At 35.1% G+C, this 24,805-nt stretch overlaps 3 protein-coding genes and 1 long non-coding RNA gene across 5 annotated transcripts; 2 read left to right on the forward strand and 2 right to left on the reverse strand.

Annotated features, from left to right (window-relative positions):
• Positions 1–991: 991 nt before the first annotated feature.
• Positions 992–2,685, reverse strand: LOC106310364. Of its 2 annotated transcripts, XR_001263773.1 has the most exons (4): positions 2,597–2,685; positions 2,355–2,508; positions 2,130–2,185; positions 992–1,421 (listed from the first exon to the last, which is right to left on the reverse strand). It is a non-coding gene; the product is annotated as an uncharacterized LOC106310364 (long non-coding RNA). The 2 variants fall into 2 exon arrangements; XR_001263772.1 differs by lacking the exon at positions 2,597–2,685 and having other exon boundaries at positions 2,355–2,581.
• A 2,334-nt stretch (positions 2,686–5,019) lies between these two features.
• Positions 5,020–6,505, reverse strand: LOC106310450. The gene is made up of 5 exons (XM_013747684.1): positions 6,399–6,505; positions 6,006–6,190; positions 5,862–5,913; positions 5,625–5,711; positions 5,020–5,447 (listed from the first exon to the last, which is right to left on the reverse strand). Exons 1-5 carry the CDS (start codon positions 6,475–6,477, stop codon positions 5,176–5,178), a joined length of 675 nt encoding a protein of 224 aa, XP_013603138.1. The 5' UTR covers positions 6,478–6,505; the 3' UTR covers positions 5,020–5,175.
• A 4,441-nt stretch (positions 6,506–10,946) lies between these two features.
• Positions 10,947–16,706, forward strand: LOC106311925 (valine--tRNA ligase-like). The gene is made up of 21 exons (XM_013749264.1): positions 10,947–11,117; positions 11,208–11,273; positions 11,566–11,628; positions 11,716–11,894; positions 11,984–12,056; positions 12,253–12,318; positions 12,406–12,489; positions 12,636–12,713; positions 12,798–12,881; positions 13,046–13,125; positions 13,249–13,306; positions 13,374–13,676; positions 13,764–13,934; positions 14,032–14,231; positions 14,306–14,708; positions 14,805–15,056; positions 15,148–15,648; positions 15,737–15,843; positions 15,939–16,038; positions 16,117–16,265; positions 16,354–16,706. Exons 1-21 carry the CDS (start codon positions 10,998–11,000, stop codon positions 16,520–16,522), a joined length of 3,306 nt encoding a protein of 1,101 aa, XP_013604718.1. The 5' UTR covers positions 10,947–10,997; the 3' UTR covers positions 16,523–16,706.
• Positions 16,707–16,798: 92 nt separating this feature from the next.
• LOC106309337 (protein NRT1/ PTR FAMILY 8.3-like) lies at positions 16,799–20,355 on the forward strand. Its single transcript, XM_013746371.1, has 5 exons — positions 16,799–17,008; positions 17,093–17,195; positions 17,275–17,492; positions 18,154–18,713; positions 19,551–20,355. Exons 1-5 carry the CDS (start codon positions 16,958–16,960, stop codon positions 20,353–20,355), a joined length of 1,737 nt encoding a protein of 578 aa, XP_013601825.1. The 5' UTR covers positions 16,799–16,957.
• The last annotated feature ends 4,450 nt before the right edge of the window (positions 20,356–24,805 follow it).

The following is a 24,805-nucleotide window of genomic DNA, read 5'->3' on the forward strand; positions in this document are numbered from 1 at the left end:
TTAGTTTGGTACGGTTCGGTGCACCCGGATAAATGTACCCAAACCTATACATTATATTATATAGAAATTATATAAGAAAAATTTATTTAATTTCAAAAATAAACCCGCACTTAGAAAATCTAGTATATCCTTAATTTTTACCATTGAATTTGGGTTGATCTTCTAAATCTCTCGATAGAATGACGGGTAATCATGTTAATCTTTGCTGCCAATCATCTAAACTATTATGTTTACTATCATGGTGATGGGGAATAGCTCTGACTGGAGTTTCATAATCAAATTTATTGCTCAAAACTCGTCTGGGGCGTACGAATTATTCTATCATGTACAGGCTCATGTGTGGGCTAGGATTTCTGTAATTTTGACAGTGATGACTTTGGGAATATATCAAAACCTTGAAAGTTGAGAAGGTTGGAAGATGGTTCTCATCGTAAAGATGCTATCTTTGTACTCTTACCCACCAATTCTGGATTATATTGTCCCTTAATGTTATATGCTACTATATGCTTTATCTTTTTTGTCTCTTAGACTATAAGAAGCTCCTGAGAAATCCTCCTTCACTGAAACTTCCAACTGTAAAACGATTTGATTGCCACGAATGGTTTAATGAGAGCTCTCTGAGCAATATTAGCCTAGGAGTTTGCCATGGACTATACAGATTCATCAAACCTTCCGTGGCAGCTCAAGATTTAAGTAACTAAGATAACTTTAAATTTCTTGTCAGAATCAGAGGAGACTTAGTTTCAGAACCTACGCTTTTGTCCGTAAATCTACAACCCTTGGTAAAAGTTCATAATCCATATTATTTCCACTCTAAAAACTCAAATATTTTGTTTAAAGAAAAATTGAAAGCTATAGTGTAATTAGGATAAGGAAAAAATAATAACAAAACTAAAACCAGGTCGTTCCCCTAAGCAGAAAACGCGTTAACTTGGTACCAAAGAAAGAAAGTCCTGACCACTTCAAACTCTAAACAGTACTAAAACTTTCGAAAACTAAACCTATATTATTCCCTTATATGCAACAAATATAAATCCAAAATATGTCAATTTACAAATGAAAATGAATTTCAATGAAACGAAGAACGAGCCAACAACGCGTCTTGAGATTTTCCACGCGGTCTTGTATTGTCTCTCCAACGCTTCACCTATATAGACACAAGTCGGCAGTTCCAGCTTGCAGACAGATCATCAGCTCCAATACTAAAGTAACTAAAACAAACCAAACCAGAATAAACCGAGCAAGAAAGAGAAAGAAATGGGTGCAAGAGAAGCAAGTCTAGTCCCAAGGAGAGGAGAAGTCCTTCGAAGAGTTCTGAGAGCTGCTTTCTTTACTTGTCTTTGTTTCTCTTCCCGGAAAACTAGCCAGTCTCGTCTCCGATCATCTTCTGCTGTCACACATTCTCTTGATGTCATCAAACACTAGGATCAAATAAATAAAAAACAAATAAGAATGAAACCCAACTCTCTTATTCAGTTTTTTCTTTTTGAACTTGATAGCCAAGAGTCAAAGAGACCCACAAGATGGGTTCAGAGTCATCCAGAGGGCGTTTTACAATGTTGTAATAGTTCATGAATAAGCCACTCTAGTGTTTATTTTTGTGTGGTCGGTCGTAAATCTCAAAATAGAAGAAAGTCCAAGCGTCTGCTCTTTCCTCATATTGTTTCAAAGATTTATCATCTATCATTGTAACGTTGTTCAATAAAGTCTAACGTTTTTGAGTGACTAAAGTGAAGCAAGCAAAATTAGTACCATGGTTAAAGCAAGAGCATATGATTCTGAGAGCTTTCTGGCAAATCAATGCTAATGTGGTGTGTGTGATTTCATTAGTCTTAGGTATCCATTGTTTCAAACGCAATTTATGCAAATATTATGAAAAAAAAAATTCGCATCTTTTAAATGAAAAAACATTTTTCAGTTACCGTTTAAAACTTCAAATGTTTTTTGTAAAAGTAAGAAATGCAAATGAGAATAGGAGGTTTTATCCAATAAACTTTATCCCAAGGACTTGAAACAGAGACATGACGTAGTTATACCAAACTAGTGCAAACAAACAAGAAAGCTTATATTTAAACTTTAAATCCTAAAAGGTTCTCAATGTTTCAGCTATCTATATTCTAATTGTGTACCTGCGACAATGATGAGCCCGTAGAGAAAAAGGCAAAACAGCATCCTCATAAAGTACCTACAGAGAAGGCACAATAAACTTAACCATAGTAAGAAAAAAACATGATCCAGGCAAAGACAAAACAACAGATCACATCGTAAAAGAGAGTTTTTTTCTTAAGATTACAGAGCCAAAACGTTGCCTAGAACTAGCTGCAAATCCAAAACAAACTTAAGTCAGTAACAACCTTTCTTCTTCACAGGCTCAGGAGGTTATAGAGGCTTAGGAGGAACCCTAAATTGAGCCTGAAGGTAGGGTAGGGTTTTGCATCATCATCTCCTTCACCCTCAGAAGCAGTTGAAGATTTGTACCATCTGTATAAGGCGTGATAAGGATCTGAGCTGCTCGGAAAGAAAGAGATCATACTTCAGAGTTCGTCTTGACATAATGATTAATGAGAGAGAGAAAAATAGATAAGAAACACCGTACCTGAGCCGGTAAGGAACAGCTCCGCCGCGAGAACAGTCGTTATTGACTTTTCTGAGCGAAAGCCGTTTTCAGGTTGGGCTTTTAATTTTGGTCCACTGTAATTGGTTAGACCCATTTACGAACAAGGCAAAAGGAAAATCAGAAAATCCACAAGTTTACATTTGATATAAGCCAATACCAAACCTATAGATATTAGGCGGCCTATGTTTAACCAGACCTTAACAAAACGTCTTGCTCAAAAATGTGTGTTTAATCAGATCATGATTAACAAGACTTAAAGATTTAAAATGTGTAATACAAAATCCAATGTTCAAGGTGAAAATTGTTACTCTAAACGGGTTTCTAAATACATTGCTAGTAACATTTCACACGTTTGATTTTGAAATTCATCTGTTTCATCATAAATTAGTGAAACTTACAAAGTTTTTTAAATTGTCCAGTTGATTTACACTGTAAACTTTTTTTTTTTTGGTCAAACACTGTAAACTTTTATTATTACAAATATTTGGAGAAAGATGAACATGCAAACTACTATTGTTTTTTCATCATTGTTAATTTTAGCTAGTGGTCTGCCTAAATGGACCCAACCCACTAAGGTCAAAAGCTAGGTTGGTCCTTTGTAGAGGAAAAACAATGGTGATGACCAGTAAATTTGCAACTAATGTTCCATTTAGTTTCAGCTATTCTAACAAATAGAGCATTAAATTATACTATTAACTAATCCACGTCATTTACCACCTGAATATGTGTTTATTTTGGCACATGCTAAAGACTTCCTGTTAGGCCTGGGCGTTCGGTGGACCGTTCGGTTTCGGTCCGGGTGATTCGGATTTTTGGATTTTCGGTGTTATGCTCAGAAGTACCATTCGGGTTTTACTAAATATCGGATCGGGTTCGGTTCGGTTTCTTCCGGGTTCGGTTCGGATCAGATGTAACCAATGTTTAAAATCGTCCAAAAATATATTTTTTAAATCTCAAAAATTGACAATTTTTTTTTTCCAAAATATATAAACTGTTTACAAATCTAATTAAAAATTATTTAAACTATCCAAATTAACTAAAAAGTATTCAAAATAGCAATTAAAACAAACTAAAAAAATATTTTGAATATTCTAAAATATCTAAATCATCTTAAAATATATGAAAACATTAACATATTTAACTAATTTCGGATATCTTCGGATCCTAGTTAGGATTTCGGTTCGGTTCGGGTTATAACCAAACACCAAAGTACTAAGCTCATAAGTCCCATTCGGATATTTTTGTATAACACTTCGGATTCGGTTTCGGTTTTTCCGGTTCGGGTTTAGGTAGATACTTCGGGTTGAGGTAAAAATGCCCAAGCCTACTTCCTGTTACGACTGCTAGAGGGGGGAAACAGCTTTTTTTTTTCTTTTTTTTTGCCGTATAAACTCATGCCGACCAACGTCACATTACATAAACATGACCTCATGTATCTGACTGTGTGCAAATCTAGCTGGGCCTACGACATATCGGGCCCATGAAGACATTGATATCATAAAATAGTTAAAAGGTTGGATTTGGTTTCATTTTAACATTTTTGCATAATATCTGAATTAATAGGGTAATTCAAATTCAAATTTCCATAAACAAACCGATTTACGGAAGCCCTTGATCCAGTGATCTAACTAAAGATACATTAATATTTCTACACTAAAAGATTTGGGTTTCGAATCCTATAGTATCTGAAATTATGTGAATTCATGGACAAAATGTTTACAAGAGATTTGCATCATGCCGCAAAGAGTACTGTCAAGTGTGAGTCTCATAGGACAGTTTAGGTGACACATTTAGACGTGAATCTTCGTAAAATAAGTTATATGTAAAATCGTCCGTAATATTTCATAGTTTGTAATAGCATAATTATCCATCGTTAAAAAATGATTTGTTGTGTATCTCACTATTTGTTTATTTTTAGATTCTCGATATACTAGTTTAATAAAAACCATCAAATTTATACAGATTTAAAATTTGTTCGTCAATAAGTATAACATTTCTTTTAATTCAGAATTTACCTATGCCATGCTGTACTTACTATATGGTAAACCTACTCAAATATTTAACATAGTAAGAAAGTTTTTAAAAAATCGTTACAACCACCTACGAAAATTTCATGATAATGTACTACATTTTCTCATTCTCTTTTCAGTTGTTGTTTACTTGCTTTTCAGCACATTCTTCCCTTTTTGCTTTTTATTCTTTATTATTTATTCTTCTTCACGCTTCGTTTATTTATTTGCTAGTCTCTACTGAATGTTTCTTTAAGAACAAAGGGGTTGCTAAGAGGAAAAAGAGTAAAGAACAAAAAGTACGAACATGCAAGAACATAATAAACCAAAACGATATTCTTTGTGATTCAAATTTTTGGTTGATAAGTTCCTAAATGATACTTTATACTAAAATCTGCAATAATTCAAATAAACAAATACTGAAAAAGAAAAATCTAATTCGATTATTGAAAACATCTTTTTCTTTATTAATAAAACAGGTTTAACATGTCTTTTATTCTTGTCACGTCATCTTGCGTACACACTATAACGACCCAGTCTAATTACGTCTCACCCCTTAGTTCTTATTATGGTAATTGTACCCTTCCCTAATGTGTGTATCTTCGTGAAAGCAACCACGGCTTTGCCTGAGAGACCCGGTCCATGAGCAGAAAGACACGGACGGCAGGCAAAGGCTCCAACGGGATGCCGAACTGGCCGAGCCGATGGCATGAGAATCCTCTTATTTATGTCATTTAGGGTTACATCTTCTTCTCGACCACCTGGTTTCACCACTCCAAATGGATACACCACTCTCTTCTTCTTGTCATAGAGATTTTCCTCTGTAACACATGTGTTAGATTAGTATATATATAAAAATTAACACAAAGATATTATAGTATTAATGTATACAGCTTACAGCTAAATATAAACTTAAATCCGACTAACGCAAACAAGAAAAACAATCTGATTTCATATGCATGCTACCATAATTTCGGAAGGAAATAAAGCATACGTACTTGAATTGGACGTAGATGGCTCGAAGGAGTGTTTCGAGTGATTTGAGGCCTCTGAACAAATATTGATGGATGAATTTGGAGATTCATCTGCTCAATATATAAGAAATTTCATTCATGAAGATTATGAACGATCACAAATAAAGTAATATTAATAATAATATTAAATATAAATAATTAATATATATATATATATATATATATATATTATATCGATGACAATAATAAAGTAGGTCTCACCTGCAAACTGACTACTCGTGCAACTATAAGTCTCAGACATACCCCAATTATTCTGCACAATTATATTTAAAAAAAAAAAGTTTAAGAAAATTATTGAACAATTACGTAAATGACTACCGAAAAAAACGAAGTAATTATGTAAACCTGGTGATTGTCAAAGTGGTTAGTTGGTTTGTCCTCAGCGTTGAACGAAAGACGTCTCCGTTTGCTTTTCACACTGAATTCGATGAGCGCGTCTTCGAGATAGCCGGTGGAAACGTCGCCGATAATATCGTCCTCCGGCGAATGTAAAATATTCCCCGGCGATCCATCAATGTGGCCACATGAATCTACAAGTACATTGCACAGCCAAATACGTCGCATCATTATATGAATCCCTTGAATTATCAGTACAATATATTAACATTTCAACAAAAAGAATGCACTATCGTCTGCTTGAAGCCACCCTCGTTTATATATCAACAAACTCAGCATAAATCATGTCTATAAAAATGCATGTATGCGTACATTAAGATTTATGTGTGCGTTTGAATATACCTAAACTGAAGTTTTGGTTGAAGAATGATCCAAGGTTATGGAGATCCCAAGTGGGGAGAGAGTAGAAAAGCTCACTCATTGTTTTTTTTCTAATATAGTTGATTGATTGTGAGTGTGTTGATTTAAGGGGCTATCATGTGGCTGCCTATTTATCTTGATGGGTTGTGAATAAAAAGGTGAAAATTAAATAAAATGAATAAAACGACGTGGTGGAAAACAAAAAGAGAAAAGTAAAAGCACTGAAGAAATTTAGAAGAAATCAAATTTAGTACTCAACACGGTCAACTCTAAAGAAAAGACAAATAACAATAATGGTTGGATGGTGTGTCATGAAGATTAATATCAGCCAAAATAATATAATATTATTGTTTATTCGTGAGATGGTGAAATTATCATTTTGCTATACTATACTGTTTCCCATTAAACCGCATTGTTTTAAGAATTCTACAATCATCAAAATCAACAAGTAAAAAGCATTAAAAATGAAGTCTATTTTTCCAAAAAAAAATAAGTGAGTCTATTTTTCAAAAAAATGAAGTCTACGTAGTCTGCCATGTTGTTTTGTTGTAATTTAATATAAACCCCAGAGTTAGTGTTAGAGCACCTCCATTGGTGAACTCTCCGAATTTCGATTCCCAAAATCAATTTTTGATTATTATAATTTTTTTTTATTCGTTTGATTTTTTTTATTTAAAATTAATAAACTAACCAATCGCGGACCGTCACGTGTCAGTGGAATCTGCGAACAGTGTTATAAAGATTTATCCCAGCAAGCTCAAGTGATATAGGTTCATAAAAAACAAGTTATTATATTAATTTTTTTTCTTGGAAACCGTGTGAACCTCTCTTTGCATCCTCTAATAGGGATGCTTTTATGGGGTAACAATAATGGTTGTATTACGTCTTTATCACTCCTTATCACTCATCAGTGTTATATATATATACACAGTGGCGGAGGGAGAAAAATCTTTTACAGAAGTCAAATAGATATAAAACATATGTTTTACCATGGTCAATAAGCTAAATTCTTCATATTTTCCGTAAGAAATACATGTAAAATTTTTTTTACAAAAAATCACATGGGTCATTTGACCCACCTAAGACATGCTAGCTCCCCCACTGTATATATATGTGATCTTCAGTCAAACTCATTCATTGCTATGAAATCGAATGATATAAAATCATTTCATTTGACCAAAATAATCATTTCATAGACTACAAAACCAAAATATTACAAACGTACATATATGCATGCTGAAAACAACTAGACAAGTAAGTGTGCTTTTAGATATGTACAGGTGTATAATTTGTAGAGACTGATCATTTGGTCCAAAATTATGTTTGCTAGACTGAATACTGAACAATATGGTATGTATTTACCTTTCCATGCAATATGTATACCACATTTAAGCAGGATTAAATTGACATAATGGTAATGCTTATACAAATTACCATGTTTTCCAGAAACTACCATAGCCTTGTTCGTTTCTTCGACGCTGACTCCGGCGGTTGCGTCAAAAAATTAAGTCATTAATGACAGAAACACACAGCAGTTGTGAAGCACGATTCACTGATTTCCAGTCACTGCAGCAACTACTAGCCAATATAACGGACGCAGAATAAAGCAGTGTCATCAGCGTCGAAGTTTCTGCGTCTCTGACAATGTATTAGCCACTACTTTGGGTTTTCTGCGTCTCCGAATTTGTTATTTTTGTCTCTGTTACAGAGCATTTTTTTGACGCAGCCGCCGTACGCGGCGACTATGAAACGAACATGGCTTATGTTGTAAACGCTTTGGTCAGTATATCAGATTGCCTTAAACAAAAAAGTATATTAAATTGAATAATTGAAACTATGACGATGCATATCGTTTGCATAGTGTACAAAATGAAGTATATGCAGGGTCATTAAAAAAACAAATCGACATTGACCAATGTATAAAACAAAAATGGAAAACGATGGACATTAACATTTTGAAATTTGAGTGGGGTTAGGTAAATGGGGGACTGAATAATGGCTAAAGGTGATGATACTATCATCATGATGTCTATGTTCTATTGCTGCTCGTGCATGTTACTCATGGAAGAGAGAGAACGATGATCTATAACTTGATTTCTTAGTCCTGTTACGTACTAGACTATTAGTACGATTAACAAAGTAATAAGAAGCTATTTTATTTTTGGTTTGTACACATACAATGAGATAGCATCTATAATATATTTATGATGGGCTCAGACTGCGAAAGCAACTTATCGCTAAATGTAAATATTGTCCGTGAACTCGGCTTTTAAGTTTAAATAGACGGATAGATAGACATATAAATTTGCAACATGGTAAAATTAAAGATAATGGGTTCGACAATAGGTTCGAGTTCGACAATATCATAAAACGAAAGAGGTAAAAAGGATAAAAAAATATCAAGGCTATACCCTTAATTATATAATTAACTTTGTTTCCAAATAACATAATTGAATCCGAATGTGTGTTACGTGAAATGTTGACATTCAAAAGAAATAATGTAATTTGTAAATACAATGAAAAGCCTCTAATATATATAAATGTACCAGAAAATGAAGTAAAGAAAGATGGTTTATCAAGATCACGCATGCTGAGTTGTTGACCCAAAAAAATACACATAAGAGGATTTCAAATTTGCAGCTTTAACTTTGTATGTATATTCTTCAAAATAGTTTTTGCTTTAGGATTTGGGGAACAACCTGTTCTTCTATTATTAGGTACTTTTTCTATGGTTTTTGTATTTTTGGAACAAATTCTAAGGTTTATTTATTTTAATTTCCTTCCACATCGTGGGGTCATATCACACCTATCACGTTTACTCCATCATTAGATACCTTTATTTCAATGTTTTTTTCAATATTTTGTTATTTATAATTTGCACATTTTTTTTCTTTTATGTACCATATACTTCTATATGATGAGAATAATAGGCCGAAGCATACTAATTAGTAATTACTAGCTCTGTTTTGAGATGGTAAGTGTTCGAAGTTTATGTTTTTCATTGGATTATATGATTATAGTAGTAGCTGGCCACACACTACGAATAATTATTCTCGAAAGGGGAGAATTACTTGGCATTTTATCAGTCTAATCTTATACAGTGTGGTTTTAAATTCAATGTCTACTAGCGCGACAAAGGAAATACATTTGTCTTTTGTCTCGATGGCAATGCATATAGCCGGCATACGAATTTCGGTGGGCCCAAAGGTATGCATGCCGGCGGGGCCTATTTGGAAAACTGTAAAGATTGCAATCGTATCATTGGTGGGGCCTTCTTCTTTAAATTCGACTTTGAATGGTCCATCCAACGCACATTGAGGTCTGAGACATTCTACAAATTACGATAATTCAACTCAAACATATACTCCTATTAGTCGAATCGGATGATTGCGATTTACTTGGTTTTCTTGAGAGTGATCCATAAACAGAGTTTGTGTGTTATATTAATCTCACGATTATAAGTTGGATAAATTTCTCATGTTTCATTTATGTTTTTAGGGAAGACTATCAATTAAAGTTTAGCTGACAAAATAGTAGTAGTATTTTTGTGTGTGTCAGTCTATAACAATACAAAACATGCTCTACAACATAGTTTCAACTTGCAGCATTCTACTGTTTAGACCCAACAAAACTCACTTGATTCAACCATTGACACTCGTCTACTTAATTGTATGATTTCAGAAATAGTTATATGTTTTGTAAAACCGCGAACACAGCACTGAAAACACTAGCAAATATTCAATATTTAAAACTCCTTCCGTGTTAGTTTCAGTGGTGTTTATTGACAAAATTTTTGTTTCAAAATAATTGGTGTTCTCGTATATTCTAGAAAAAATTTAACAGCATTTTAATTTTCTGACCAATTACAAAATATTATTTTTTTAATGGTTAAACTAGATTTATTTAATAATATTTTATGTAATCAAAGTAAATTGTATAAAAATTCGTATTTTTTTAACGTGAAAAACCTTAAAACACACTTATATTGATACATAGGGAGATTACATGATTGATCCATGATATAAACATCTTTTGTTTTGTATGGGTCCGAGATGATTTTCAAAATCTGTTGTAGAATCTTGAGATTAATTATATACTAATACTCTGTTTAAACAATTTTTTTTGGTGGGGATAGATTTCAACCTAGGTTTTCTTACATTACGATATAATTAATAAGTATACAATATACGACAATAAACGACAAGTACTATATTTAATTTTTTAAACAAGGAGATTCGATATATATATATTTTTCTGAAAAAACTAGCCGACTAGATATTTGCTTTTCTTTTTAGAAAACAAAAAACAGGGAGACTCGATATAATATTTCATTTTTTAAAACTAGCCGACTAGATATTTCCTTTTCTTTTGAATACAATTTTCCTTTTCCGATTGAGAAAACGACACTTGTAATTCAAAAGCCCACTGGGCTGGAAACGATAACGCCCGCTTCGTTTTACAAACCCAAATCTCAAATCAAAATTTTCATTTTTCTTTTTGTTAGCATCAATCAATCAATAATAATAAAATAAGAAATTCAATAAGCCCTAGGAAGCAAATCTCGTTGGTGTGTGCGTCTGTATGTCACTGCTCTTCCTCACGAGAGCCAAGCCGTTATTTCTATCTCGCTATCTCTCCTCCTTCTCCTCTCCCTCGCCTACCAATCTACTACGTCGCTCCTTTCACGGTTCCGCAACAATGGTACGGAGGATAATCATCATCGCCTGATTCTCGAATTGTTTATGAGTCTTGAGAATCCAATTTGTTTTTTTTTTTTTTTTTAATTTGCAGTCTGAAGCAGAGAAGAAGATCCTCACTGAAGAGGAGCTTGAGCGGAAGAAGAAGAAAGACGACAAGGTTTGACTTTTTTCCCCAATTCTCATAGAGATCTTCAGTCAGCTTAGATATTGGATAGTGATGCAATGTTCTCACAGTGACAACTATGGCTTTGATCATTCGAAAAAAAGTGAATTTGATGAGAAGATAGATAGATAGATCGAATGTGTTTGTTTTCTTTAGATAGGGAAGTCTGATCAATCATCTTTGCTATATCAGAAATCAAAGTGTTTTTGTTTGTATGGCATTGTTGTGTGCACATTTCAATGCAACACCTTTACTTTAAAAGTGATTTGTAAACAACGTTTTATAGGCTAAAGAAAAGGAGTTGAAGAAGCTAAAGGCTTTGGAGAAAGCGAAGCTTGCAGAACTAAAGGTAGTTTCTAAAGGAACTCCAGTTATGCATCTTGGGTGAAAGCCACATCCTTTAGTTTTTTTTTTGTTTGTTTAAATCATGGTGTAGGCGAAACATGCGAAAGATGGAACCAGTGCCCCTAAAAAGAGCGCAAAGAAGAGTTCCAAACGAGACGCGTCAGATGAGAATCCTGCGGATTTTGTGGACCCTGAAACTCCTCTTGGTGATAAGAAAAGGCTCTCCTCACAGATGGCTAAGCAATACAGTCCTGCTGCCGTTGAGAAATCGTAAGTGTGTTGAGATTTGAGGCGTGGTGTTCATTTGTCCTGTAAATATTGCTCTACATAACCTATGTGTTATTGTTTTATTTGGTTAGATGGTATGCTTGGTGGGAGAAATCTGACCTTTTTAAGGCGGATGCTAAGAGTTCCAAGCCACCCTTTGTTATTGTAAGGACCGTATTCGATTCTTGAATTCACGTTCATTCTGGATTAGTTAGACCTTTTGTTAATTGTCTTCTCTAATACTTAAAATGTCCAACGAAATTCAGCTGAGAAAATCTATGGCATTTGAAATTATTAACTACAGTTCTGTTTTTTTTTTTTTTTGTAAGGGTTTCCTTTAATCATCTAGCTGATTCTGCAGGTTCTTCCTCCTCCAAATGTGACTGGAGCCTTGCATATTGGCCATGCCCTAACATCTGCCATTGAGGTTTCATTTGCACTAACATAATGGTAGTATTTCTCTGTCTATTATTGCTCCTTCTGATGATTAGCGGCTTGAAATTTTCTGATGCAGGATACGATTATTCGTTGGAAGAGAATGTCTGGGTATAATGCTTTGTGGGTGCCCGGGATGGACCATGCTGGTATAGCTACACAGGTTCGCCATTTACATCGTTGTTCTCTCTCTATCATGTCCGTATTAGTAAAATTCAGTATATAGTATAAAACTCCATGTTTGGCATGGTTGTAGAATATTTTATTTTGCACATTGTTTTATGCTATTTATTTGGATGTACATTCTAGGTTGTGGTTGAAAAGAAGCTCATGCGTGAAAGAGGATTGACTAGGCATGACGTTGGCCGGGAAGAATTCGTAAATGAAGTAAGTTGAAAACAAAATTACGCTCATGAATCATTTTCCATTGCTTAAAAAATTATTTGTGGTTCATGTATGATCATGGAAAAGGTATGGAAGTGGAAGAACCAACATGGTGGCACGATTCTGACACAGCTTCGGCGTCTAGGAGCTTCTCTTGATTGGTCTCGTGAGGTAAAATTCAGTGACCGGACACTATCTTGGACAAGTGTTATGGAAAATTGGCAATGTTTAATTTCTTTAGCAACTTGGTAAACTTATATGTAAATGGACCTTTTATCGTCACCTGTATCTGTGGCTATTTATATAACAGATCTGTTTACGCTTGTATTTTGTAGTGTTTTACAATGGACGAACCAAGATCAAAAGCTGTTACTGAGGGCTTTGTACGGTTATACAAGGAAGGGCTTATCTATAGGTATGTAAAAATCCTTAGAAACAGGAATATATAAAAAACAGGAAAGGTGCTCTTTTTTACTCTGTCAGTTAACTCGTTGTAAGAAAGCACCATTAACTGAAACGTATACCATAACTTGCGCAGGGACATTCGGCTTGTTAATTGGGATTGTGTTTTAAGAACAGCCGTATCTGACGTTGAGGTAAGTCAACAATTGTTAGACTATATTATTGGATGGCTTCCTTTTTATGCGGAGTTTGTTTATGTAGGTGGAGCATATCGATATTAAAGAAAAAACGCTACTAAATGTTCCTGGCTATGATAAGCCAGTAGAATTTGGTCTTCTTACGTCATTTGCTTACCCTCTGGAGGGAGGCTTGGGAGAGGTTGTTGTTGCCACTACAAGGGTGGAAACAATGCTTGGGGATACTGCCATTGCTATTCATCCTGATGATGCAAGATACAAGCATCTTCATGGGAAATTTGCTGTGCACCCATTTAATGGACGGAAAATACCAATCATCTGTGATGGAATACTTGTTGATCCAAACTTTGGTACTGGCTGTGTTAAGGTACATGCTTTTTATATATTTGAATATGTTTCTGCTCCTATTAGTTGGTTTTTCTTGCATCAAAGTATTTTTATTATTCTTTTGTAGATTACTCCTGCCCATGACCCCAATGATTGTGAGGTTGGAAAGCGTCACGATCTTGAATTTATAAACATATTAACTGATGATGGAAAAATCAACACAAATGGCGGGTCTGACTTCACAGGGATGCCACGCTTCGCAGCCCGTGAGGCAGTTCTTGAAGCTCTGAACAAGAAGGTAATTTATTAGTACTTCACGTAACTGTTTCGTTTGAGGAGATATTGTTTGTACAGAGATGTACTTTAACTGTTTCGTTAATATATATATGTTCCAGGGGCTTTACAGAGGGGCCCAAAACAATGAAATGAGGCTTGGACTTTGCCAAAGAACCGGTGACGTTATTGAGCCTATGATTAAACCTCAATGGTACGTCAATTGCAGCGTGATTGGAAAGGAGGCTCTCGATGTTGCTATCAATGATGAGAACAAGAAGCTCGAGTTTGTACCAAAGCAGTACACTGCAGAATGGAGAAGGTTGCTTTCATTTGTCATTTACTCTATGGTTCTATTACTACCCCATATATAAACAATCATATGGACCTTAACAGATGGCTAGAGAACATACGTGACTGGTGTATTTCAAGACAGCTTTGGTGGGGCCACCGGATTCCAGCATGGTACGCCGCTCTAGAGGAAGATGAGCGCAAGGAGGTTGGTGCGTACAACGACCATTGGGTTGTTGCTAGAACCGAGGAAGAAGCTCGTAAAGAGGCTGCTGATAAATTTTCTGGGAAAAAGTTTGAACTGACGCAAGATCAGGATGTACTTGATACGTGGTTTTCTTCTGGGCTCTTTCCATTATCTGTTCTGGGATGGCCCGATGAAACTGAAGACTTCAAAGCTTTCTATCCAACATCTGTCCTAGAAACTGGACACGATATTCTCTTTTTTTGGGTTGCTCGTATGGTTATGATGGGAATGAAACTAGGTGGTGATGTTCCATTCAGTAAGGTACATAAAGTTTTAGTTAAATCAATCCTTTTCGATCCAAGTCTTATCTTGTGACTGTCCGTGTATACCAAAACCTATTCGTTTTGGTTGCTGTAGGTTTATTTCCATCCTATGATACGTGATGCACATGGGCGTAAGATGTCAAAATCTCTTGGAAATGTCATTGATCCGCTTGAAGTAATAAACGGGGTAACTCTTGATGCTCTTCATAAGAGATTAGAAGAGGGCAACTTGGATCCAAAAGAGCTGGTTGTTGCCAAAGAAGGACAAGTGAAGGACTTTCCGAATGGTATTTCTGAATGTGGTGCTGACGCTCTTCGCTTTGCACTCGTCTCTTACACTGCTCAGGTACTATCTATTGCACACAGCCTCACAACCTCTAAAGTTCTCCTTCAAACTTTAAACTAAGAATATTACTCTACTCTTGCTTTCTTTGTAGTCTGACAAAATAAACTTGGACATCCTCCGAGTGGTTGGTTACCGCCAATGGTGTAATAAGCTGTGGAACGCTGTTAGATTTGCGATGATGAGGCTTGGCGATGATTATTCGCCTCCACTGACTCTAAGCCCTGAAACGATGCCATTCAGCTGCCAGTGGATTCTCTCTGTGCTAAACAAGGCAATAGCAAAGACAGTGGAGTCACTGAATGCATTTGAGTTCTCGGATGCAGCCAACACAGTATACGCATGGTGGCAATATCAGTTCTGCGATGTGTACATCGAAGCAATCAAGCCTTATTTTGCTGGTGACAACCCTGCGTTTGCTTCAGAGAGGGCTCATGCACAACATGCTCTCTGGGTATCTCTGGAGACTGGTTTGAGACTGCTTCACCCTCTTATGCCCTTTGTTACTGAAGAGCTATGGCAACGGCTGCCTTCAACCAAAAACACTGAAAGGAAGGCTTCTATTATGATATGTGACTACCCATCTGCAATAGAGGTCAGTAAGATTATCAAAGTGACTTGTCTGTTATTAGCTTGTTCGGTTTTCTAACTCTCTTTTCCTCTTGGTGTTGTTGTGAGCACAGAATTGGACAAATGAAAAAGTGGAGACCGAAATGGAAACCGTTCTAGCGAGCGTGAAGTGCCTGAGGGCACTTCGGGCTGGGTTGCTGGAGAAACAGAAGAATGAAAGGTTGACTATTGAATGAAAATGAACATTTCGAGACCTTTTTGTAACCATCCTGCCTTTTTTGCGAATAATGGTCATTTGGTGTACATTTATTTCAGGTTACCTGCTTTTGCTCTGTGTGAAAACAACGTAACATCTGAGATTGTTAAATCTCACGAGTTGGAGATCAGAACCCTTGCAAATCTATCGTCCTTAGAGGTAAACAAGCCCTACCTTTGGTTTCTTTCTTATGGTTACGTTTTCCTGTTTCTGAGTTTCTATGGGGCTTTGGTATAGGTTCTGTTAAAGGGAGAACACGCAGCCCCACCTGGATCTGCAGTTGAGGCCGTGAACGAGAACCTCAAGGTATATCTCAAAGTTAACAGAGCCATTAACACAGAAGCTGAGCAAGAAAAGATCAGAAACAAGATTGACGAACTACAAAAGTAATCCCCTCTAGACCCATCAACTGAATCAAAACAAAATGTTTGAAAGTAAGTCCTCATCTGACATTTGATTTTCTTGCCTCATTAGACAAAAGGAGAAGTTGCAGAAGGTGATGAGCGCGTCTGGGTACGAAGAGAAGGTCCCAGCAAACATAAAAGAAGACAACGCGACAAAGCTTGCTAAGATTCTCCAAGAATTCGATTTCTTTGAGAAGGAAAGTGCTCGTCTCGTTGCAGAGACAGGAAATGAGCAATAGTGAAAGACAAAGTCACAGTTTCTGTCCTGCATAGGACGAAATATGAAACATTTCAGGTTTGAGAAACAAAGTTTGATGTTATTGTGAACCGGTTTTTGACTATTACAAAACGCTGTTTAGTTGTGGACAGATCAGTCAAGAGACCATTTGTTTTGGTAAAAAAAATTGTATCCACTTGAATTGTTATTACGAGTCTGAATTAGGCTCGACCGGGGAGGCTACTGAAGGGAAACAAAACAAAACAAAACATATGGAACAATAACTAAGAGATATAGAATCGGGGTTGTAAAGAACTAAGCACGTGGCTTGCATGCCATCATCAAGTTTTGTAACGGACCCTTTATAACTTGGGGCTCGACCAGTTGTGTTACATAGAGAATTTTGAAAATGCTAGAAGCGTGAGTGATTGATAACAGGAATTTCTCTGGCGAAGGTATGGGTTCCGTTGCAGAAGAGCAGTCCCTCATCGAACAAGTGTTAATACAGGTTCAGTCAACATCATTATGATAAAAGATTTGTAAGGATACAAATATCAGTTGCGTTTGCTAAACAAGTTTTCAAATTAACCAGGAAGAACTGAAACTATATGCTGAAGATGGTTCAGTCGACATCAAAGGAAACCCACCATTAAAGAACATAACCGGAAACTGGAAAGCTTGTCCGTTTATTCTAGGTGAATACATTTTCTTAACTTTGTTTTCGTTGTCTTGAACTGCTATGAGAGACTGATCTCTTTAATTAAAAATGTGCAGGGAACGAATGTTGTGAGCGGTTGGCTTTCTACGGCATTGCTATCAATCTCATTACTTATCTCACCACTAAACTACACCAAGGAAACGTTTCTGCTGCCAGAAACGTCACAACATGGCAAGGGACTTGTTATATCACTCCTCTCATTGGAGCCGTCTTAGCCGATGCTTATTTGGGTCGATACTGGACCATTGCTTGCTTCTCCTCCATTTATTTCATCGTAAGTATTATGATTATCTATACTATGTTTGGACCAGTCTTTTTGGGAGTGTGTGTGTGCTTAATGCTGTTTTGTTCTTGTCGGTATTCCCCTAATTAACACTAAATAATGTTTTCTGACAAAATTAGCGCACAAGAGAAAAAAAAATCTGAAACAGTACTCTTTCCGTTTTATTTTGTTTACCGTTCTAGTTTATTCAAACAGCTTAAGAAAGTCATTAAATTTAATTTTTACTCCTAATCAATACATAATTTTATTTGATTATGTTAATTAATAATTAATGGGCTAAAATAATAGGGATAAAATTGAAAAAAACTAAAATTAAATGCATTGAAAACATAAAACTATACTTAAAATTGAAAAACTAAAATTAAATGCATTGAAAACATAAAACTACGCTTAAAATAATATTACATTTTTGTTTTATATTTGTGTTTTGATTTATTGATTATTTTATAACAGAGGCAATTACATCATCATAGAAATTAGAGTTTAGTATTAAAGGGGTGGGATGAGATTAGAATTGGGAGTTAAAAAAAATTAGTGTTTTTCTTATCAAATTAGTTATATTCTGAGACTATCATTAAATGTTATTTTTTTGAATATAAACTTTTTAAAAAATGCTGTTTTGGAAATTTGCCATTATTTATTTGATGTTCAGGGAATGTCTGCTCTGACTCTCTCTGCTACGGTTCCATACCTGAAACCCGCTGACTGCGTTGGAGACTCCTGCCCATCACCGACCAGAACTCAGAACATAACATTCTTTCCCGGGCTTTACCTTATAGCTCTTGCCACCGGGGGGATCAAACCGTGCGTTGCAACCTTTGGTGCAGACCAGTTTGACGACAACGACTCGAGTGAACGAGTGAGAAAGTCTTCTTTTTTCAACTGGTTTTACTTCTGTATCAATATCGGGTCGTTTGGATCGTCTGGTCTAGTGTTGGTTCAAGAGGATATCGGTTGGGGATTAGGTTTCGGGATACCTACTATCTTCATGGGATTAGCTATCATCTGTTTCTTCTTTGGCACGCCACTTTATAGGTTTCAGAAACCTAGAGGTAGTCCCATCACACGGATTTGTCAAGTTCTTGTCGCTTCGTTTCGTAAGATGAATCTCGAAGTCCCTGAAGACACAACACTTCTATATGAAACTGAAACACAAGACCTGAGTTACGTGGTCGTCCAAAGTAGGAAACTCGAGCACACAGATGATTACAAGTAATCCTTTCTCTTTTCATCATATCTTTGATTTTCATGAATTTTTTATTATTCAAAATTACATTTGAAATCATTTGTATTAAAATGAAAATTCTAATGTTATTGAAACATGAAGGATTCTTTTTAAAAAACAATGAAAACACTTGAAATGGTAGATTTTAGAAAATTTATAGTGATTTGAAAGTTTTATGTATAGTTTATTAGTTAAAAATATCAAATCGAGAGATCTTATGGTGTTAGAGCACGTTCAACACTGAAAACCTTTAAAAAATTCTGAAAGGAAAAAAATATTAATATTATACTAATGTATTTACTTTTCAGTTTTATTTATATAACATCACCAATATATAGGTGACACATATGTGTATCAGTGTTGGAACCGTTTCTTGAAATGTTTAGTTAAGAATTTTTCAATTTTCTCTTTCTTAACTTTCTATTATGTTAGGTGTTTTAATCTTAAAAACTTGTGTCAAAAAACTATGGATAAACATGCTCTTAGATAAGAAACATGCTCTTAGATAAGATTACAGAGGTTTATAAGTAAAGTCATAATAACCTTCATAATCCATCCAAAACATTTAAAACTCACTAAAAATTGATTTCAAATATTCTTTAAATATTATATTGAATACCATTCAATTTGATATTAGTTTGGTTCTATTTACATATACCGTTTTTTTACTATGGATAATTATATTATTACAAATTATGAAAATCTTACGAACCATTCAGCTGACAATATTCTACATTCATTTATTATGAATGCACCACTCTATGGAATCGCTTGAGTGGTATACAATATTTTGATGTAAAAAATATATTTGTATAATAATGTAGGTACCTTGACAAGGCTGCTGTTATATCAGCACAAGAAGCGAACTCCGGAGAGATTTTAAGTCCTTGGAGTCTATGCACCGTTACACAAGTCGAAGAACTCAAGATTCTGATCCGAATGCTTCCAATATGGGCGTCGGGTATCGTCTTCTCATCTCTCCACGCTCAAGTCTCCACAATGTTTGTCCAACAAGGAAGAGCCATGAACTGCAATATTGGCTCTTTCAAGATCCCCCCAGCGACCCTCGGGGTCTTCGACTGCATCACCGTCCTAGTTTGGGTTCCACTCTACGACCGTTTCAACGTCCCTCTCGCCAAACTTATTACAAGAACCGACAATGGGTTCACCGTGCTTCAACGAATAGGAATAGGTCTTGTCATTTCGGTCTTCTCTATTGTATCAGCAGCCATCGTTGAGAAGGTGCGGCTCGGGGTGGTGGAAAAAGGAACAGCTGTTTCTTTAACGGTGTTGTGGCAGGTTCCTCAGATTTTCATACTCGGTGCAGCTGAGGTCTTCTACTGCGTGGGACAGCTTGAGTTTTTCTATGGTCAGTCACCAGAGTCGATGAGGAGTCTGTGTTGTGCATTGGGACTGTTGACTAATGCGTTTGGGAGTTACTTGAGCTCGTTGCTGCTCACGGTGGTGACGTATCTCACGACCCTGGACGGTGGAGATGGGTGGATTACGGATGATCTTAATGAAGGACATCTTGATTATTTCTTCTGGTTATTGGCCGGTTTAAGCATTTTGAATGCGGTGGTTTACGTTTTCTCTGCTGTTAATTACAAACAGAAGAAGGCGTTATAAACTTTTACTTTTTATTCACGTTTTTGTTGTAGTTGTCTAATCAGAATATAAAATTATCAAACTTATCCGTAGAAATTCATCAATTTTATTTGTTGTTTTCTCAAACCGAAAACGAACCTAATGTTAGCAATGTTTTCAGACAAAAAAAAACAAAGGAATGTAAACCAACCTTAGTTTAAGTTTTTTTGACAATTTTGCAAGACAAGTATACATAAAATGCCATATTCCATCTCTAGTACAAAATATCTTCCTTTTTCTTTCTGTTCTTTTTTTTTTCTATCAAACGTTTGATCTGATTTCAATAACTTGAATAAGTATTACTGGACCCACGATTACTAATGTAGCGGAATTTATAGAATAGAACTAGAGATCCGTTGATTCTGAGAATACCTGGAAAACTAGAATAATCACAAAGATCTTATTTAGTCTAAGAATGCCTAAGATCAATGTCTTCTTAAATTCGTTGAGATCACCAATGATCTACCGAAAACAAGGAACAAAAAGAGAACTCTCAATTTTTATTAATCAAATTATCAACTCATAAATTATATAAAACCATAGTCTCAAAGACTATATATAAGAAAACATAAAAACCCTAAAACATTAGACATAATTATCTTAATAATAAATAAACTCTAAATAAAACACTAAATAAATAAGATATTTATCTTCTGTGCATCATTCTCTCCGGATTGGAAAGATTCGTCCTCGAATCTTAACCGCTAAACGATGAAAATTGCCCACTTCCGATCTTGAACATCAAACTTTTCAAGCTTTAACAACGTCAACGTGAGATTGAATGATCTTAAATCCTTATGCTCTTCCGCATTACGCTGACGTTTTGAAGATTTTATTGGGCTAAATTTCTCAAAAGCCCAATTAGCATTATAATCTTCAAAAAGTAAATTACCTAGTTCCAAGCGGCTGTCAACCACGAGAGGAATTATTATCTTTTGGAGAAGTACTTCACTGCAAGGATTGATGAAAGAGTAACCACGTGATATCAAATCGTCTAGTACAGACCAATTAACTTCTTCAGACTTTGATGTTCCACTTTTGACAACACTAAACAAATCTCTTGCGTGTGCGTCTGACGTCTTGAACGCATATTTGCTCAATACAAAATCAATTGGCTCGACCACCATCATATCCTCACCATATTGATCATAGATGGCAGAACCAATAATTTCTCTGAAAACTATTTCTTCACTTTCCAAGAACAAAATCATGATTCCAGAATCGAGTTTTGATTAAGAAACCAAAACACCAGCTCTGATACCAACTGATGTAGCAGAAGCTTTATATGATAGAACTAGAGATCCGTTAATTCCGAGAATACCCAGAAAACTATAATAATACAAAGATCTTATTTAGTCTAAGAATACCTAAGATCAATGTCTTCTTAAATTCGTTGAGATCACCAATGATTTACCGAAAACAATGAACAAAGAGAGAACTCTTAATTTTATTAATCAATCAATAAACTCATAAACTGCATACAAACTTAAGCCTAAACGACTATATATAAAAAGTCATAAAACCCTAAAAACATTAAAGATAATTATCTAAATAATTAATAAAACAAATAATAAGATATTTGAAAATATTCCAAATACTTATCTACATTATTCTCTCCGGGTTGGAGAATCTTGATGGGTGTTTCTCTCTCTTTTTCTTCTTCTTTTCCATTGACTATAAATTCTAAATAAGAAAATAATAATCAACATTAGAGCAAACGATTTTAAGTCTTCCTGCTCCTCATCATGATGACGTGTTGAGTATTGTTTTGAGCTCATCTTTTCAAAAGCCATGTTGTCCATATAATCTTCAAAACGTGAATTGCTTTGCTCCAAATTATGTGCTCCGCCGTTAGATCTCAATGTTCCATTGTTTATGGAACCCATGAAATCTTTCACGTATGCATGCATGGTCTTGAAAGCACCTTCTCTGAATACAAAATCCATTGGCTCCACAATCATCACGTCTTCACCATATATATCATAAATCGGAGGACCACTAATATTTTTGTACTTCCCGTACAAATCCTCAGTCGAACTAAACGAATATTCATCAAAGTAATAATAACACCCAAGCGACATCGTTAAGAAAACAGAATCAAACTTTGATTAAGAAATCTTTGTTTCTTAATCAAAACTCGATTCTGGAATCATGGCGAATCTGTTCGTCGAAAGTGAAGAAACCGTCTATATAAAGATTGTTGGAGATCCGATTTTTGATGTCTATGATGATGAAGGTCGCATTCGAGACAGAGACAATGAGTTGTGTGACAAGATGGACAACCGGAGAGATAATTGGTTTGGTCTCGTCGAATGCAGCAATTTGAAAAATCAAACGTTTATTTGGGCTTACACAAAACGAAGCACAATTGAAAATATGTTTTGCTATCTCGTGGAGAATAAGGTTAGCAGTTCACGGTTCTTCATGATACACATGGTACATCCTCATGCCAAAGTCAACATTGATGAAGTGTTTCATTATTATTTTGCACGTGAAGAATTTTATTATTGGAAGAAGGTTGAGAGGAAAGAAAAAGAAAAGTTTGGTTATCATGGACAAAGTTTTGAAACTGAAGACCACGGCTAAGATTCGAGGGCGAATCTTTTCCAACCCGGAGAGAATGATGTAAATAAGTATTTGGAATATTTCCAAATATCTTATTATTTGTTTTATTAATATTAGATAATTATCTTTATTATTTTAGGGTTTTATGGTGTTTTTATATATAGCCGTCTAAGCTTAAGTTTGTATTCAGTTGATTGATTATTAATAAAAGTTGAGAATTTTCTCTTTTGTTCCTTGTTTTCGGTAGATCATAGGTGATCTCAACGAATTTAAGAAGACATTGATCTTAGACATTCTTAGACTAAATAAGATCCTTGTGATTATCCTAGTTTTCCGGGTATTCTAAGAATCAACGGATCTCTAGTCCTATCAAATCTTAACAAAGAATAAAGAGAAATCTCTTAACTTTTATTAATCAAACCTGGCTCTGATACCAACTGATGTAGTGGAAGCTTTATAGGATAGAACTAGAGATCCGTTGATTCTGAGAATATCCGGAAAACTAGAATAATCACAAAGATCTTATTTAGTCTAAAAATGCCTAAGATCAATGTCTTCTTAAATTCGTTGAGATCACCAATGATCTACCGAAAACAAGGAACAAAGAGAGAACTCTCAATTTTTATTAATCAAATTATAAACTCATAAATTACATAAAACCATAACCTCAAAAACTATATATAAGAAAACATAAAAACCCTAAAACATTAGAGATAATTATCTTAATAATAAATAAACTCTAAATAAAACACTAAATAAATAAGATATTTATCTCCTGTGCATCAATTACTTTGCTGCAGCCTTTTCATTTCCTCAAAGTGTTTATCTAACATATATTTGGTATCCCTTCATTCTTTGATGTAATGATGCACACTCTGATATCTCTTTACATAAGTCTTAGTGCCCATTATACTTCATTGCCGCTTTCCCTGGAACATTAGGTAAGTGTCTGATTTTCTCTTTGGTGAGATCATTTGTTAGGTAAAAGGTTATAATTATTCGCCTGGCCAGGACTCCAATTAAATTAGCTTTGTATATTAACGTTTGATACATACCCTCAGACCCTTTATCTGGATATGAAAACTTATGATTTGTTTATCTCCAACAACTCATACCTGTATATAATGTTGTGCATTCCAAGAAAAGAATATAGAACCAGGGAACATATATACTCACATACCGATCTAGAGCACATGAAACAAAAGTTGATTTTTTTAAATTATTTTTGTCTACATTTGAAGAAAAAATGAATTGTCAGAAGTTTTAAGTTTCCTGTAGGGGCTCCATAAACGCTAGACCGGCCGGCCTGAACACTCTGCATTGTATTGGAAATTCTTCAAAATTGCACTAATGGTTGGTGGATAAGAGAACTTATACAAAGCCTGTAAAGGGAGATTATTATTCAATGTCCCTCTCCTTCTTCCTTTTGACCTGCCACATTACAACCTACACAATCAGTTTTGTGTTGTTCTTCGATTATCTTTATATTGCCATGATTATAACCATGTGGGGTGCCTTTAGAGCATCTCCAACCCAAGACTTCATTTTAAGGGGTGTAAAACTTCAAAATGAGGATTTGAGGGTTGGTTACTCAAACCATGAATCTTCAAAAAAAAATTAAAAGTTTATTTATTTGCATTATAATCTTTGATTTTAACAAAAATTACTAATATTTGTGAAAGAAATAACTATAACGACCGAAAAAAATACAAGATAGTTTTGAGGATTTGAGGTTGGGTTGGAATAACACAAAACCTCAAAATTTGAAGATTTGAGGTTGGGTTGGAGATGCTCTTAGAACCTACACTTTCTCTTGAATTTTTCCAATGATCAAGAAATTTTTAGGCGGTCGTTAAGCGTTTTATAT

Source organism: Brassica oleracea, chromosome C8 (genome assembly GCF_000695525.1).
Source record: "Brassica oleracea var. oleracea cultivar TO1000 chromosome C8, BOL, whole genome shotgun sequence".
NCBI classification, from domain to species: domain Eukaryota; kingdom Viridiplantae; phylum Streptophyta; class Magnoliopsida; order Brassicales; family Brassicaceae; genus Brassica; species Brassica oleracea.